The sequence below is a fragment of the Taeniopygia guttata genome, chromosome 1 (assembly GCF_048771995.1).
Source record: "Taeniopygia guttata chromosome 1, bTaeGut7.mat, whole genome shotgun sequence".
NCBI classification, from domain to species: domain Eukaryota; kingdom Metazoa; phylum Chordata; class Aves; order Passeriformes; family Estrildidae; genus Taeniopygia; species Taeniopygia guttata.
In genome coordinates, this window is record NC_133024.1 from 28,023,490 (window position 1) to 28,041,116 (window position 17,627).

The window sequence follows — 17,627 nt, forward strand, 5'->3', positions numbered from 1 at the left end:
GGAAGGACCTCTGGAGGACATCCGTTTCAACTCCCAGCAATAGGAGGGAAGTGGAAGGCAGGGGGTACCTCCCAAGCTCAAAGCAGGCACAGCTGAAGTTGTTCAGGGCATTTGTAATACAAAATACGTGTTTTGTTGTAGGGATACATCTAGTGGTGGGAGGCACACAGCCAGTACACAGTGGAAGGAATAAAAACAGTAATAAAAGGAATTTGAAGATAAGGTTTGGCTTGTTCTGGGACTTCTGAAACATCTTTTCAAGCTGACTCACAGAACTCAGAGTATCAGGGAGTTTCTAGAAAGTATAAAATACATTTTAATATTAATAGTCATGATTAATAGTCATAACAATACTTTCATATATCATCCAAGTAGGGAACCATTTCCAGAAGCATAGGACATATCCATTCTGGAAGTCAAAGGAGTTGAAATCCTAATGTATTTGTACATTTTTGCAGATACTGTCTGATCCATACAGAATAAGTGTTCTGTGTGCCTTTGCCATCTCTCTGACCTTTCACTTGTTTAGTCTTTCTTGATCAGGAGACATTTGTTTAATGTTCACATCTGCAAATGACATGAAGTACAGGGAAGTAGTGAATGACACCTTTTACCTCTGACATACTTAACAAGAATACCAATTCAAGAATTATCACAGTAGGATGTAGAGGGTCACCTATACAGGTTGAAAAGACTTTGCTAAGCTTATATTCCCATTTAACTTTCCCTTCTTGAATACCGTTGCTTCCCGTAGCTCCTGTTGTTCTAAACACAAGCATTCAAGTGGTTCCGTTTTGTATTGTTGTACACCATCATACCCTAGAACTTTCAGATTTGTTTGCCTGCTTTTTTTTTTATACACTGATTAAAAAGAAGCCATAAAGCAAGATAAGGGTGAATGACTCATTTCAGCAAAAGACAGCACATACATGTGCTATTCCTTATCATTATGTGATGGAATAAAAAATTCCTGAAGCTTACAAAGCAAAAATGCAGAAGCAGAGACTTCGCTAACAATTCTCTCTGTTAAACATGAAAAATATCCCAAATCCCCTCTGGAATCCAAAGCTATTACATTTGACTAGAATCCTCAAAACCAAAACAAAACTAATGCAAGCTGAAAAAGATTGAATACCCAAAGGACAAAATACAACAGCCCACACTGGGCCCACAACTATCTATATGTAACAATAAAGCAAAGCCTTCAGAAACCCAAAGTCAGGAACTCTTCTGCTGTGTGTAACATGACCAGCAGCCCTCATTGTTAAACTGGTTGATGAGATTCATTAAGAGATCATCTTTGCAGTTATTTATAATTTAGTCAAAATATTTGAGCTAAAATTTCCTCTGCTGGAGGTGGAATATTTATTAAATGTTCCAGGTAAAAATGGTTCCACTATTTTCAGGAGTGAAGCTACAAGAAAAGATCATGTTTTCTGATGTGCTTTTTGAGAAGTTGTGTGCTGTGGAGGCTACTGTAACTTCAGCAGAGGAGCAGCCTCTTCCGAAGGAGTGGTATCTGCCAGCTGACATTTCATTCATACTTGGCAAGCTTGCCAAGAGAAGACAGAGCCAGACTCTGCTCGTTGTGGCCCTGAGAAAGCACAACAGCCATGACATGCAACAATCCTGGTGAGCATTAAGAAAAGCCTCTCCCCAGGGCATGTTTCAGCACTGGTGTGGGTACCTCAGGAAGCTGGGGAATCGCCATCCTTGGAGGTGCTCAGATGACACCTGGACAAGGCTCTGAGAAACCTAAACTGCCTTGGGGTCCCATGTACATCCTCTCTGCTCCTGCCTTTGGCTGTACAAGCCTGGGGACGGGTCAGAGGCAGTGGAGCTGAGGGCAGCCTCTTGCCTCTGATGACTTTGGGGAGAGTTTCTAGAAAGCTCTGCCGGAGCCTCAGCCAGGACTGACCCCCTGCCCCAGGAGATGCTTTTAGCCTGGTGCACTTGCCCTTGGCTCCTGTCTGAGGAGTCTGGCCTGTGCCTGACCATGCAATCCGTGGATCTAGACCCATGACGAGGCTTCCTGGCTTGACCCAAGATCTGCCTTGTCATGACGGACTTGTCAGACAATCTCTGGACTGTGGCTCACCTTGGTTCCTGCCTCCAGACTTGATCCTGATGCTGACTTGACTTCTTAGTTTGCCCTTGGACCTGCCTCATCTCCACAAGCTTGTGTGATGATCTGGATTCTCAGCTGAACCCAGCTGTCTGCCTATACCTGCCTTTGTCCCCTTGCTCAGATGCTTTCCCTTGCTGGCTAAGCCTCTTCCTCTGCCTGCCTTGTTATGTGCCCGGATCTCAGCTCTTATATTCCTTTAGGGAGCTGCCAGCCCTTACTGCTCCCAGCAGCCTGCTGTGAACAGGCAGTCTCAGTAGAGACCTCCAGAGACCACTTCCCACCCAAATCTTTCAGTGAACTTATAACAGCACTCTAGACAAGTTAAAAGGAAAGAAAAAAGTAACTAACTTCTTTGGGCAGGGAAGAAAATGTAACTGCAAAGGCATTGCTTTGATGCTTAGGTGCATGGTGCATTAGATTAGGGAAAGGAGAAAGGGCCAGAGGGACAGGGACAAAGAAAGGGGTCTAGAAAGGATTAAGGTGGTAGAAGGTTTCAAAATGGACAGCAGTGCATCTACTGTAATATCACTCCATTATCCCATAAATCCAGAACAAAAGGGTAGTGGAAGAGATGCACACAGCTCTGTTTCCTCCCCAGCTGCACTATGTCACAAAGGATTCATGGCAGCTCTGAGTTTTTAAAATAGGAAAGTCTACTGCCCTACAAGCCCTCTTCCACCTCTCTCCCTGCATCTCTTGGGCACCATTAAATGTTCTTCAGCTGCAAATGGATTTCAAGGCTGCTCTGCTGGTGATGCAAAGGCTGAGCAAGGGGACAGAGCTGGCTCACACAGGGCGTATGTCTCACAGGCAGGCGGTGACACAAGGATGTCTCTGTGGAGCGGCTCATCATCTTCTACAGGTCTTCTTGAAGACCTGCTTCTGCAGTAATCTCTCATAAAAGAGAGGGTCTTCAAGGGAGACGGAAAAAATGGATGTAAAACGTGGTATCTCCTAACACTAACCTGTGATGTATTACAGTACATTTATTCCCACAGCAGCCATGAAGTAGGAACTTGAAACCAGATTTACTGCTTATTGAGAAGTCTAAAAACTATAAACCCTAGCACTCTGGACTACATTTCTTGTCACTTTCCCTGACCTTTCCTTTAACATTAAGAAAAACAAAATCAAACCACTGTAATGGATCCATTGCAGAATAGCCTGAGACCTGCTGGAAGCCAGAGAGGCTGTTTTGCAGTGCAGTTGGAAAGGCAACCCTTGGCCATCAGCAGGAGTGAAAAACTGGGGCTTCTGGCACTGCTTGTGTAGAGGTGGATCTTGCTTCTGGGGAGATTTATAGGGCTTTCACATATAGTGCAGTCTGAAAAAGCATGTACAAACAGTGCAAGCAAATACATTTCACCTCAGCCTCATTCTGTGACATCATTCCTTTTCAACAGTGAAAATCACTCAGACCCGAAATCAACCATCCTATATAGGGGCCAGCAACAAGAGAGTGCAAAGCACTAACATCAGCATGAGCTTCTGACACAATGACAATATTGGTATTCTCTCTTTTTTTTCAGGAGCCATTGGGAATGCAGTTTTTAAAAGTATGTTAGTGTTTCCCAAGCCATTTTGCTTTTGGTAAATGGATAGCCATAGGCCATGTGTGTGTGTTTACAGCTGCACAATTGAAATACCTCCTGAAGATTGTTTTGCTAAGGTCTGTGATTTTCTATACAATTAGGAACCTATTTTCAGCAGGATTACTGAAAACTCAGCTATTCTCCTTGACCTCAACAAAGCTTGCTAAATGCTTCAGTTCTTTTTTAAAATTAAGATACTCATTTAGGTGTCCTGTGCTGGACCTATGACTCAAATTGAAACATCTGGTCAAAGGTTTTCCTCAGCCACTGCTAGTAAATTCACTTTGTCAGCACTGAGTACTCTATCTGTGTTCAGTTGATCCTCAGAACTGCCTCAGGCTACAGTGCAGCCAGGAGCTACTCAGTTAGGATGGACTTGCTACAGGAATTCATGCTGGCCACACCTAGACACACTAAGTTTCTTTCAAATCCTTGTTCCCTACTATGTTTCCTGTACCAAAAGAGTCAGGTATGACCATGTCACGAAGACACCTCTGTTTATTCAAAACAACCTTTCGTCCTTCAGCTTTGCATCACCACATTCACCCACGGACAGTCTGCTGTGCTCCCTCAAACAGTTTGCTGTAGTTACTGCATGTGTGACTCTGCAATGGTATGGCTTTCCCACGCTTAAATTTCCGAGTCCTCAATAGGGCCATTCAGGAATACTGCAGTAGGAAGTGACGGTGAGGATTCATTGGGACGGATAAAGTTTTCAGATGGGAACAGTTTCACTTTAGACACGGCATGGCCTCGGGTTGACTTACTGTCCACAATCTGATGCTTGAGTGTTCCTATCTCGGAGTCCCAGGCTTGTCCCCGCCGCAATTTCTTGAAGGTGTTACGGAAACCCTCAGTGCTAAAGTAGTAGATCAAGGGGTCCAGCATGCAGTTCATGCTGGCCAACATCATCGTTATAATTAACGCTTGGCGCACGGAGGCCTGGGTTTGTTCCTCAACCTTCATCACCCGGGCCTTTATCATCCCATAAACCGCTAGGGTAGTGTTGTAGGGCACAAAGCAGATGATGAAGATGACCAGATTGACCAAGAGGAGACGGATGGTCTTCTGCTGTCGCAGGGTCTTTGTCTGGCTGGGCTGGCAGAGCTCCTGAAAGATCCGAATTGAGCAGTATGTCACAGAGCTGAGAGGCAAGAGAAACCCCAAGATTTCAGCCAGGATTACCAGGGGGAAGAGGTTATTCTGCCATATGTTGTCACTAAAGCTTTCAAAGCATAGATAAATGGTCTGGTTTTCTACTTTACAGTGGTTTTGCTTGTGAACTATGGCTGTGGGGATGGAGCCCATGAAGATCACAACCCAGACGACGAAGCAGAGGTACTTGGCCACCTTGGGGCGCCGCAGATGCCGCCAGCGAAGTGGGTGAACAATGGCAATGTAGCGATCTAGGTTGACGCACATGAGGAAGAGGCAGCTACCATACATGTTGATCTGGAAGACTGAGCCAGAGACCTGGCAGAGGAAGCTACCAAAGGGCCAGTGGTGGTTGGAATAGTAGTAGAGTCGCAGGGGCAGAGAAAGTGTGAAGCTGAGGTCACTTATGGCCAGGTTCAACATGTAGATCATCACTACAGACTTCAGGCGCAGGTATCGGAGAAATATCCACAGGGCTACCACATTGAGTAACAAACCTGTGATGAATATCACGGTGTAGCCAGGCATGAGGAGGTGGTGGTTGAAGGTGTAATCCTTGCATGTCTGGGACGTGTTGGAAGTATTGGATGCTGACATGCCCAGCATGGATCAGGGAATGCTTTTGCTGAGATGGCTGAGCCTGTTGACGGGCTAAGGAGGCACAAAGAAGAGCACTGAGAGAAGTCGTTCCCCTCTGAGGAGCCACGGGCAGGTCATTCCTGTCATCTGCAGCTGGGAGGTAGATGGGTAATGTCTCTCTTGGCTGGCACTGCTTTGGATTGCTGATCTGTGGTCATCTGGCACAGATGGTAATGTGAAGTCTGCTTCTGCCCCTACTTCTGCAATTCTTTCCAGTGGTTATGAGGTGACAAGGTGATGGAAGATCATTGCCAGCTGTCAGTACAATTCCTGGTCAGAGTGGAAGACCAAAACAAAAGAGTTTAATTTAGAGGAGGAAATCTCTTGATATGTTAAAATCTCACCGTGGTGGCTTCTGCAGCAAGAACTCACAAAGAAACCAAAAGATGAGGGAAAATGGACACGAGAAAAGTGAGTAATTACATGGCAGAAGAAGACAGAGCATAGAGAAGGTGGTTGTTGTACAGAATCATTTATCACTCAGCCCAGAGAACGCACTTTGCTTTGACCACTGCTGAGAGCACATGAATACAAGAAAGGGACACCACAAGCACACAGGGAAAGTAGTTGAGGCAGCTCCAGAGAAAGAGAAAGGAAAAGAGGAAGCAGTGTTTTGAAGGAAAAATGTTGACTGGAAGGAACTTAAAATAAAAATGGCACAGTACTGTTTTATATCAGAGAAAAAGGACTTTGTACATCCATTTCAGATAAAAAAATTATAGTACAGTTAGACCCGACTCCACCCAAGCTCTTTTACTTACGTAAAACAACACTCACAGACCTCAGTTCCAGTGACTTTGAGTTCCTTATGTTTCTTACATTCATACAGTTCCTTTGGTGTCCTTACTTGCATGGGACCAGTGGTGCTTATTTGGATTGTATGTCCTCATTCTGCTGCTTGAAGCAGCCCATGTCCCAGAAACACGGAGCAGTGCAGCCATGGAGGGGAACACAATAAAAAAGGAAGTGCCATGGGATTCATGTGGACAAACATGAGTTTGAAGCAGTGTGAGGCTAGTAACCACTCTAGGTACTAACCAGCAGCACTGTCCAAACACTGATCAGCTGGAGTGAGCCCAGTGGAAGGCCACCAAAATGGTCTGGGGGCTGGAGCAATTGCACCATGAGGAGTTGCTGAGGGAACTGGTCTCATTCAGCTGGACAAGAGAAGGCTCCAGGTGATATAATAGTGGCACTGGGGTTTGCATTGCTAGGTTTTGTCAGCTGGGAGGGCTATAGGTGTGGTTCTGTGAGAGTGTGCCAGGAATTTCCTCTGTGTCTGATACAGCCAATGCCAGGAGGGACCTGCCACTGGGCAAGGCTGAGCCAATCAGTGATGGTGGTAGCACCTCTGGGATAATGAAAGGAAAAGGTTACTGTGAGACAGCAATTTAAAAAGGTTAATTGTGAGGCAGAGAAGGGAAGTGAGAATACGTGACAGAAACAGCCCTGCTGCAGGCACCAAGGTCAGTGAAGAAGGAGGGGAATGAGGTGCTCCAGGCACTGGAGCCAAGATTCCTCCATTGCCCCTGGAGAAGACCATGGTGAACCCATGTTGGAGCACTCTGTTCCTGGAGGACTGCACTCTGTGGAAGGGACTCACACTGGAGCAGGGGTTGGGTTAAACAGTTCCCCACAGTTGTTTGCAGGGGTCAAACAGGGATTCCCTCATAAGAGGTCATGTAGATTGTGATTTACTTCAGAAGGAAAGTAGAATTTTCTGTCTAGAGAATATCTTTATGAGGTTGATATTACTCAGCAACTTGACAGGCATGTCAAGCCTTCTGGATGGCATTGTGCGGCAATGCACAGATCCAGAGAGAATCTGCTGCAGACAGAAGCGTGTGCTGACCTCATAGAGAGGAAAAGAATCATTCTGGTAACAATATGTTAAACAATGGGAGTGGAAACCTAATACAAGAGTGTGGACAAGTTACCAACTTGTCCATCCTTTTGTGTTGTTGTGCAGGTCCACCACCAAAATAGGTTTCTTAAGGAAACTTCTACTGGTTTATCAAACCATATCTGAGTGGATTCTACCCTTCCTGGTGGCTGAATACTTTGCATGAATTCTTGTGCAAGTTTGGAGTATAAGTTGACAAGGCAAAAGTGCAAGAATGTTGTTGGTTTCAAGTGAAATGTTTCATGCTTCAAAAAATCTCAAGGAGGAGCATCACCAGTGGTCAAAGGAGGTGATTGTCCTGCTCTACTTTGCAGTGGTGCAGCCTCACCTTGAATCCTGTGTGCAGTTTTGGGCAATATAAAAAAGACATTGAGCTCTTAGAGAATGTGCAGAGGGCCATGGGGATGGTGAAGGACCTTGAGGGGAAACCGCATGAGGAGCAGCTGAGGTCACTTGGTCTGTTCTGCTTGGAGGAGACTGAGGGAGACCTCATTGTGGTCTACAACTTCCTCGAGAAGGGAAGAGGAGGGGCAGGCATTAATCTCTTCTTTGTGGTGGCCCATGACAGGATACAAGGGAATGGCCTGAAGTTGTGTCAGGGGAGATTTGGGTTTGATATTAGAAGAAGGATCTTCACCCAGAGGGTGGCTGGGCATTGTAACAGACTCCCCAGGGCAGTGGTCACAGCACCAACCCTGACAGAGTTCAAGAAGTGTTTGGACAATGCTCTCAGGCACAGGGTATGATTCTTGGGATGTCCTGTGCAGGGCCAGGAGTTGGACTTGATGATCCTTGATGATCCTGATGGGTTCCTTCCAACTCAGTGTATTCTGTGATTCTATTATTGCAGGAGAATATGCCAGCTTTTGATAGAGCCAAAACCCTGAAATGAATTGCAGACTGGTCAGACCTTTATCTTGATGGAAACAAAGTTATTGAGGCTGTGACTTAGTGAGTGACCATGACCTGCTGTAACACATGTACTCAGACCAGACAGATGTCAGGTGAAAAGGACTTATCTCTAAAGACAATGTGTTTTCTCAAGCTTTCCTGAGGTATTCAATTAACAGATCTAGAGATTATAATATGTAAACACAGTCCATGTTGTGTCAGGCTTTCTACCACTAATATTCCATCTCAAATTGTGGATGGTGAAGGGATTATGTTAAGAAGAGTACAATCACATAGTTACACTGCCTCAAGTTGTCTTCCTGCTTCCTGCACAAATTGTAGCCCAGGAATTTCTTGAGGCATAGGTGACCTAGTTGTTCTCAGTAGTCCTCAGGGAACTTCTATTTCATTGTGGTTTTTTCAGTCATTTTTTGAGTTGATGTAAAATTTAACATCTACATTATCCAGTGCCAGGAGTGCCAAGGAGTTCCACAGCTTACTTGTGCCTCAGGTGAAGAATCACTTCCGTATACCCATCTCTGATTCATCATCTGCTAGATTCAGTTCTTAGCTCTAGTGCTGGGACAGGGCAAAAATCATCCCTATCCACCTTCATTTTGTTCCTGATAATATTATAAACATCTACCATATTCCCACTCAGCAAGGTTGGTGGCTTTTTTTTTTTTTTTTTTTTTAGGCTACAGGGTCCTTGTCTTCATAGTTTTTCCTTATAGACAAGCTGTTCTATACTATTGAATATCCTTGTTGCCCTTCTCAGCACTTTTCCACTTCTGCTACAGCTTTTGTGAGCCCTGTGCTGGGGTGCTGAAAGCACTCAGTGCTGATAATGTGGATGCACTGAGCTGCGTGGGTGTAGATCTCATTTGCAAGTGGTAATGGCCAGTTCAGTTTGCTTTTTCCCATCACTTCACTAGATAAAATTTCAGCTGTTGGTTTAAGTTCAGTCACTCACACTTCTCTTAAGCTCTGCAGCTCTTCACAGCCAAACCTCATCTTTTTAAACTTGAATAATTTTATGTCTCCAACAGATTTGTTATTTTATTATTCATCCCTCATGAATAAGTCAAACAGTCCAAGCTCCAGCACAGGTATCTGACAACTCCACTGAGAAAAACAACCATTTACCTTCACTCTCTGTCCCTTCTTTTACGCACTTTTAATCCAGTTAGGAACACTTTCTTTAAATTTTTTTAAGTGCCATTGGTGAAACCGCTTTTGAAAGCCTTCTGGAAATCCACATGGGCCACTGTTCACATGTTTATTGAGCCCTTTAAGGATGAACTGTGGGAACAGCGTCTCTTTATAAAAGCCATGATGACTTTTCCCCAGCAATTAGATGTGACTGCATGCCAATTGATTTTTTCTTTATTATAGCTTCTACAAATTTGTTCAGCAAAACCATCAAGCTCTCTGGTCTGAAACCCCCCAAGAGCCTTTTCTTAAATTGAGTCTGCCTTTAAGAGCTGTTTTAAGCAAAGGTTTCTATTGGAACAATTAGTCAGGTCTTCCACCCTTCAGTTAGTTTCGGACCTCTGGGGTAAGAGCTGTATGGTTTTAGTTCATCTTGCTGCTCCGTGGTTGATCCTACTACTATTCTGACCAGAGACAGTCCTTTTGTGAGCTTCCCATAAAGAAAGTTTCTGCTGTGGAAATCTCCCAAGCTTTCATGACATGAATACCAATGAAAGAAACCTCTTCATTTTTTTTTCCCCACCATCCAGTTTTCCTTCTTTTCTGAGAGGTCTTTCCTAACACACTCTATCCTTTCAGCCTTCAAGACACTGAACAGCACAATTCTGAACTAGCAGCAAAGATCCCCGAGAGCAGAAAATAGATTGGGGTTTTGAGGGGATTTTTTTCGTGGGTAGATGGAAACATAGAAGAATGAGTCTGCTATGATGATGGTATGGAAGCCAAGCTGATAGTCTCAGACTTGCCATAACAGATGCAGCGACCAAGACACAAGAGAAACGAGATGTATGCAGACACAGTCATTGCAAAGATAAAGTTGTGGGTGTGGAGAGTTTCTCCAGCGAGCTTTAGAGGTCCTGCTTTGACTGTCCCTCTCTACAAAGGAAAGCTATGGGTAGGTAAAGCAGGCTGGCAGCAGGGGGACTGATTATCCTTGCTGGTTAATGTCTGAGAGTCAAAAGGCATGTTCCTTGTGGCTGCCTCTAAAAGAGCCCCAAGAACTCATTGCTCTGCACAAAAGCTGCCAAGACATCTCAAGCCACCAGCTGTGTAAGGAGGCAGTGATACCACAACAAGATGCTCTCTTTAAATCCTGAAGAAACTTGGTGACTGACTTAGGTATCCCAGGGGGGTGGAGGAAGCATTTTATTTCCTTTTCATTTTGAGCCCCTGAATAACATCAACTGCCAAGATTGTGACTTGCAAAATCCATGGGATTTTGAGTTTTTTCTTTCGGGGGGTGAGAAGCCCTAAATGTACTTGCATACAGGCAGGCATGCCCTGAGAGGGGATGTGTGCCTGGCATCTTGCTGTCTGGTCCTGGGAATCCTCTCTCTCCTGTCTCACTGTCTTACTAGGAGTCACGGCCTCCAAGAGCTACAAAAATGATGAAGAATCAGGGTATAGGGCTGAGATATGCAATGGAAAAAGAGAGCTGGAAAAATACTCATGAGGATGCTGCAGGGTCAGTGTTTCTGTTAGTGGCTTGTCACTAAAACCATGGAGGGTTCTGAGGCTCCTGTGAGAATGCAGAGAGCAAATGCAATGGGGTGCAGAACTTAAAACACAAACTGCATGAGCTCGCTTACTTATTCTGAAAGCAAAGAGGAAACAACAAAAATATGTCAAACCTCAGAAAACATACCAGACTTCACTCTAGAAACTGAGATATATTTTTAAAATAAATGTGGGTGCTTTTTACCTGATGTTTGTCATATTCAAGCCTCACTTGTCAACTTTTTTTCTACTAAAAAATAGATTTTTGTGGTGATTAGAACCTTGAAGACATTCAAGTCTTAGTATGGCTTATTTTTAAAGAGAGACACAGGATACAAAGTCTGAGATCTCCGTATTTAACTCACGAGGTTTGATCACACTGCTATTGCCTCCTCCTTAGAGATGCTGCCCCTCTTCATCTCCTGAGGGTTCCGTGGAAGAGGGGTCCCATGGTGGGCACCTTGGCAAGTAAGCTCTGCAGCCTGCCCCTGCTTTTAGTATCACAGGATCCCAAAGAAAGCCCCAGTTTGAATAAATACAGAGATGTGCCTTGCACCTCTAGGTCCACGGGGAAATGACGAGGGGCAGATGTGCCCTGGTGCCCGTGGCCAGGCCTGGCAGCACACGCACAGCAGCTCATGGAGACCGGTGCCCAAGGTGCCAGACCATCCGGCTCTCCAGATGTTCCCGCCTGCCTTACCTCACTGCTGGAGAAGAGCCAAGTGTGGATGCCGGCTGCCTTGCTGCTTGGTGACTGCTTCCACTGCAGAGATCTCGATCCGGGCCCCAAACCCTCCAAGAAGCTTGGATCAAAACAGAACCGGGCAGTCTCTTCATCCAAATCACAGCTGTCCCCTACCACGCTGTGGCTGGTTCTACATCTGGCATGCCGAAGTTTGTCTCTTCTCCTTTCTCACTTCCTGATGCACTTCTGCCTGGCTACAAAGCATGAACTTTGTTATCAAGGGCTGATAAGCTAAACCACATCCTACAACAGCAAATGCAATCATGAACGAAGCAGTACCCAGGTGTCCTTGCAACTGAGGAGACCTGCCCTGGGTCATAGTGCCAAATATTTGCTTGTCTTGCTAACTTAGCCACCCCCAGTACTGACAGAGGGGAAATAAAACATCCCTCTTCCCAAAATATTGCTAAACAGGAGGTAGAAGTGAAATATGGGAAGTGAGAGCCAAGTATTTTAATTGCTACCCTGCACAAAGACTTGGAGTCCTGTCACTCCCATGGGCTAGGGGGCTCTGGGATTGAGCTCCAGCCCAGGGGCCCAGCTGTGCAACACTGGTATGTGCCAGGATCCGAAAATAAACTGGGCTCCGGAGAGGTGTCATTGTCTGTGGCAAGCAAAGGCATGTTTGCCACGAACCCCAGTCCCTTGTGTTCAAGGCTACAGGAGGCACAGTGCGATGCAAGTACAAGGGCTGATTTACCAGCACATCTGTGACCTGGCACTGCCACGTGTAGCTGGGAAGGGAGCTGACCTTGTGCAGAGCCCATCTGGCACTCTGTTGCTTCAAGTCCTATTTCTGCTTTACCAGCCTCAGCACACCTGGAAGAAGACACGAGTCATGGTGACACTCCTAATCCCACTGTCGTCCTGCCCCAAGAACAGCTGCCCTGGGAAGTTGCTGTGGACTCCCTTTCTCTGCAGTCCTTGCCTGCTGTTGTTTGATTTTCTCACTCCCTGCCTCCCTTGTTCTGCTGTTACTGACTCCTCATTCAGGGAATGACACACCAAGGGATATCTATGTTCCTGCTGCTCATAAATTCTTGGAGGGCACAATAGCACTGAGCTCACCCTGCTTCTTTTCAGTGCCTCTCTTTTTTTAACCCAGACCCCTTTTCTCACTTGCTGGTTGCTGGGATCTTTGTTCTCATGGCTTTTTGTGTCTTTTCAGTTCAAGGTGTTGCTACTGATAAAAGCTTGCAGATATGCCACGGGGGGTGTCCTTTGCCTAAGGAGCGTCTGACACATTCTGTGGGAACTCCCCCCTCCCCTGCAGCCCTCACCCCTCACACACATGAGCACACACCTGGCTGAGCCCGGCAGTCCTGGCTTTTCCATGTGTGAGAAGACAAGGACACAGTGGCACCCCGCCCAGCCCAAAAGCCCCACGGCATCCTCACCTGGCCAAGTTCACTCACCTCCCCGGATCTCGGTGCCTCAGCTCACAAAGTCTGTGTCCCCTCACCCGGGTGGGCTCACACATCTGCCCCTCGCTGTCTCTTGGAGGCTCAGCTGGTGGGGAAGAGCAGCTCAACCCCCGGCGTTTCTTCACCGCTGTCTGAGCGAGCAGCAGGTAAGACCAGATTACTGGGGTGTGTGTTGGAGGCTACACCCTGATGCTGCAAATCCCAACATGCCTGCCACCCCGCAGTGCTGGCTCCAGAAAGTAGGAGCAAGGACCCAGCAGGAGGAAGGATGCAGGGAGCTGGGAAGGCAAGGAAAGAGGTGAAATGCACGCTACAAGAGAGAGGCTGCTCAGGTCTGAAAGGATGTCTGATAAACCACAGTGCTCTTCAGACTTCTTTGTGCAGCAAAATGTGGGAGAGCAGGGCAATGGGGTGAATCCCTTTATGGAAGAAGCACAGCAGGGCCACAACAGCCCTGCTTCACTTTCTGAATGATTCAGACAGGAAAAGCAGAAACCTGTGGCTGCAGAGGAGTTTTACCTTCCGAGGTAGTGGGAACAGCTGGCACTTCCCAGGTTGGCTGGGGGAATGGCAGTTTTTGTCCCAGGACATTTCAGCTCCCTGGTCACACAGCTCACATTTTCCTGGGCTTCCAGGGGCACTTAGGAAAGGGGTACCCAATTAGAACGGGGGCAGCCCCCCTGTTGTGCCTCCTAGGAGAAGGGCAAGGGCTGATCTTGGGAAAGGACAGACCATGAGGAAGAAAATGAGGGAGGTGAAGGGAGACCTGCCAGGGAAAGAGTTAAGAGAGGCAGGGAGCAGCTGGGCTGTGTCTGTTTGCTGTAGCTGTGTGGGCTGCAGGGTAGAAAAGAACGGTCTCCAGCCTGGAGGAGGCAGATGAGGGAGTGTCTTCAAGAACAGTGGATGTGGATGAGGAGGCAGCAGGTCTTCCCCTCTCTGCTCCCATAAGCTGTCACTGCAGGGAAACTCTCTGTCTCCCCAAAAGGTTTGGTGACAGAGGTGACAAACTGGTGGGTCTGGCAACAGCTGCTTGGTGCTTCTGGTTCTTCTCGTGCAGAAGGCTCTGTCTGCTGCTGAGCAGGTCTTGGGCTGCCTCCTGCTGAAGAAGTGACTGGACTGTGGAGGAAGACAACCACATCATCTCCTGACAGGATGGCACAGGCCACGGGTGTGCCAGAGACGCTGTCCCCATCCATGTGAGCTCCCTGTGATGGATGCCCACCCCAGAGCCCTAGCTTAGAGCTCTCCCACCATGTGCCCAAGCTGGAGCACTGGTGTGTATGGCCTCACAGGACCAACCCAGCGGGGTTCTGCAGGCTACAGGGTCTCCGATGCTGGCAGGCACATCTGGACAGCCCAAGGTCACTGCCCAGGGCTGGGGCTACCCCTGCTTTGCAGTGCTGGGCTGGAGCTGCTGTGAAAGCCACTATTGGGCAGAGGCTGTGGAAAGCACAGGAAACTCTATGGCTTTCAGGCAGCAGCATTGCTGGAGTTGAAGGTGGTGAAGTTTTGGCACGGACAGGATGGAGCTGGTGTGGCTGTACCTAATGCTGATCCACGTGCAGCATGTCGCTGCCATGACCTGGCTGTAAGTATGCTTTGTGCTTGTATTGTCTGGGTTGGAAAGCCACCTAGGGAGGTGCTATCTCTAAAGAAAATAGGGTGAGAACAGGGTAGAAGAAGGAATCTGGGCAACCAAAAAGCAGAAGGGACATCTCTGAGAGCATGGAGGGAGAGGGATAGTAAGGCTGAAGGGGTACAGACTAGAATGGGTAGCAAGAATGTCCAATTCACAGACAACATGCCCACAGCCCCCTTCCCTGCCCCATTTCTGCTGCAAGATATGGCTAGAGAGGGTTAGTCCTGCAGAGGTAAGGCCCTAGCTCCAGCCCATCTGCAACTGAACCTCTCCCCTGCCCCACAGGTCCCTGGCCAAGCAGGCTTCCCTGCAGGCAGTCCTGTGGGACCCCAGGGGCTGTGATGGCCTGATGGGGCTGGAGGAAGAGCAGATCCCTATTTGCTGGCAGCAGGTGGAAGACATGGAGGCGAGGGACAGAGCTGGTTGTCCTGGAGTGCCAGCGCCAGTTTCACTCTTGCCACTGGAACTGCTCCACCCTGCAGGGGCTGCAGGTCTTCGCCAAGGCCACCATCCAAGGTCAGCAAGGGCAGGCTTGGCATGGTGTCCCTCCATTATGCCCACTGTCCCCTTGACACATGAGCCTTTCCTGGGCTTGTGTGCAAGGGCTGCACTGGTCCTGTCCCCAGAGAGGCCAGCGCCTTCTTCCACACACTGACAGAACTTCAGAGCAAACTGAACCAAATGCTCTCACACACATTAGCATTCTGGAGAAACTTCTTCCCATGTGGCCAGATTTGGGTACCATCCTGGGTACCAGCTCTGCAGACTGTTACATTTCTCCCTGACCCTGCCGCCCCCCTGCCACAGAGCCATGGCACTTACTGACTCCCAGCTTGGGGAGCAGCTGCACTGGCTGGACATCCTGACATGTATTTCTCCTGAGCAGTCTCCATCTGAAGGCATCCTTTCTGCATGCAGTGACAGCCGCTTTTCCCACACTGTGCCGCATAAGTGCCTTTGCCCTCCGCAGACCAGTGCCATTTCTTGTCCCGCTGCAGGCACACAGAGTCTGCTGTCACCCACGCCATCTCCGGTGCTGGTTCCACTCTTGCTGCGAGCCCTGCCTGCAGCCAGGGTGGGCTGCACAAGTGCGGCCACCACCGCAAGGGCTGGGCAGCCACCCCTCAAGGTGAAGGAAGAAGCGGTGGCAGGGAGCAGGTGGCTGAGGGGAAGGTCCATGGGGGAGACGGACCAGAAAAGGAGATGCTGTTTCATTCTCCACGGGTCTTTGGGAGATCCTCTGAGGGCTTCTCTGTCCTTGTCACAAGGCTGCTTTCCCTCTGCAAGTTTCCAGCGGTCAGGCTGCTCTGGTAACATGTCCTACGGGATCACCATTCTCTCAGACCTCTCAGGCCTTCGTGGACAGCCCCGAGAGGAGCCACAGTGTCTCCTCCAGCTGAGAGCCCATGAATCTGCACAACAGTGAGCCTGGGAGGAAGGGAAGGGCAGGAGGAAGGGCTGGGAGCCAGCCTGGCTGCAGGGGCTTCTCCCTGGCTTGGCAGAGCTCAGTCCAGCCCCCACACCCCAAAAGGCACTTCAGGGCAGCCAGGTGCTCCCAGAGGAGTCTGCATCCTGCTGCCTTTCCTAGCCCAGCACTGCATCGATTACCCTGAGCCGGCTCCTGCCTGTGTGGAGGGGAATTCCAGCCTCCCCTACTCACTTCTGTGCAGTCTCCTTTTCCAGCTATGATTCAAGAAATAATTTACTCTGTTCTGTTCTGAAGGGCTTCCATGCCCCTCCAGCCTCTCTTCAATAAAGCCAGACATCTGCAGGGGCTGCAGTCGGATCTGGTTCCTTGAACATCCTCCGCCTCTGGCCAGGTCTGTTCCTCTCCCCACAGCCCCGCAGGTCAGAACAGCTCCTCATCCCTCTCTCTGCCTCAGGGGTTTATCTCACAGACCCAAACCATCTTGTTTTCCACAGAGTGGATCTCCTTCTCTTCATATTGGCCTGACTTAAAAAGATGCTTTTGCCCCTTCCCCTTCTCCTCTGCTGTCCCCGATCTCTAGCCCCATGGGCGGATTTTTGGGAGAACAGCAGCACATGGGAGGTGCTGGGAAGGGTGTCCCTGGTCAGGCTGGCAGCTGCCTTCTGCTCTGCAGGCTCTCCTGGCCCACATGGAGGAGGAGTGCAAGTGCCACGGTGTGTGGGGCTCCTGTGAGGCGCACACCTGGAAGGTCATGGCTCCCTTCTGCCACATGGGCACTGTCCTCAAGGAGAAGTCTGAGGGGACTGCAGAGGTTTACCCGAAGTGGCTGCCCAGGAGCTCTCGCTCTCGCTCCAAGCACGACTCAGCTCACGGCCTGGTCTACCTGCGGGCCAGCCCGGACTTCTGCGACCGGGACCCTCGGCACGGCATCTTCCGAACCTCAGGCCGCCAGTGCAAGCAGACACTGCTGCCATGGAGCTGCTGTGCCGGGCAGGGCATTCAGCATGGCCCGGGCCGAGCCGGCAGAGCGCTGCAGCTGCAAGTTCCGCTGCACGGGTGCCGCTGAGGGACGGCAGAGCCGCAGGGCAGGTGCCCAGGGGTGCCATCAGCTCCTGTGCGCACCCCACACAGCACCCTCCCACCAGCCACGGTGGCTGTTGTGGTTTGAATTATTTTTCTGGGTGGAGGGTTGGAGGACACAGGCCAAATAAAGCATTAAACTTGAGAAAAAAAAAAACCCAGCCGCAGCAGGAAGCAAAGTGCACACCAAAGGTTCTTGCTCATGTGCTGCGTTTGGGACCTGGAGGGTCCCTGTCTCTGGTCCCTTCCCACTCTCTGGACATGCAAGAAATGCCTTTTCCAGTGCTCAGCTG

At 48.7% G+C, this 17,627-nt stretch overlaps 2 protein-coding genes across 6 annotated transcripts; one reads left to right on the plus strand and one right to left on the minus strand.

The window, feature by feature from the left end:
• Positions 1-292: 292 nt before the first annotated feature.
• On the minus strand, positions 293-13,334 carry LPAR5 (lysophosphatidic acid receptor 5). 5 transcript variants are annotated; one of them, XM_072925980.1, is made up of 4 exons: positions 13,178-13,334; positions 12,514-12,581; positions 11,718-11,952; positions 293-5,784 (listed from the first exon to the last, which is right to left on the minus strand). In XM_072925980.1, exon 4 carries the CDS (start codon positions 5,479-5,481, stop codon positions 4,351-4,353), a length of 1,131 nt encoding a protein of 376 aa, XP_072782081.1. In that variant the 5' UTR covers positions 5,482-5,784; positions 11,718-11,952; positions 12,514-12,581; positions 13,178-13,334; the 3' UTR covers positions 293-4,350. The 5 variants fall into 5 exon arrangements, with proteins under 5 accessions (XP_072782081.1, XP_030122990.2, XP_072782080.1 ...); XM_030267130.4 differs by having other exon boundaries at positions 11,718-11,956; XM_072925979.1 differs by having other exon boundaries at positions 11,718-11,956; positions 12,463-12,581.
• Positions 13,335-14,709: 1,375 nt separating this feature from the next.
• Positions 14,710-17,320, plus strand: LOC121470184 (protein Wnt-4-like). The gene is made up of 6 exons (XM_072927074.1): positions 14,710-14,774; positions 15,111-15,231; positions 15,308-15,341; positions 15,796-15,954; positions 16,666-16,673; positions 16,928-17,320. The coding sequence occupies exons 1-6, from the start codon at positions 14,710-14,712 to the stop codon at positions 17,318-17,320; spliced, it is 780 nt and encodes a 259-aa protein (XP_072783175.1).
• Positions 17,321-17,627: the final 307 nt, after the last annotated feature.

Bases quoted from the DNA above. Each gene is read 5' to 3' on its own strand.
- LOC121470184 (XM_072927074.1), top strand. From the start codon at position 14,710: ATGGAGCTGGTGTGGCTGTACCTAATGCTGATCCACGTGCAGCATGTC. The intron at 15,232-15,307 runs GCGAGGGACAGA...TCCACCCTGCAG, and splicing joins AGCAGGTGGAAGACATGGAG to GGGCTGCAGGTCTTCGCCAA. The intron at 15,342-15,795 runs GTCAGCAAGGGC...TGCCCTCCGCAG, and splicing joins CGCCAAGGCCACCATCCAAG to ACCAGTGCCATTTCTTGTCC.
- LPAR5 (XM_072925981.1), bottom strand. From the start codon at position 5,481: ATGCTGGGCATGTCAGCATCCAATACTTCCAACACGTCCCAGACATGC.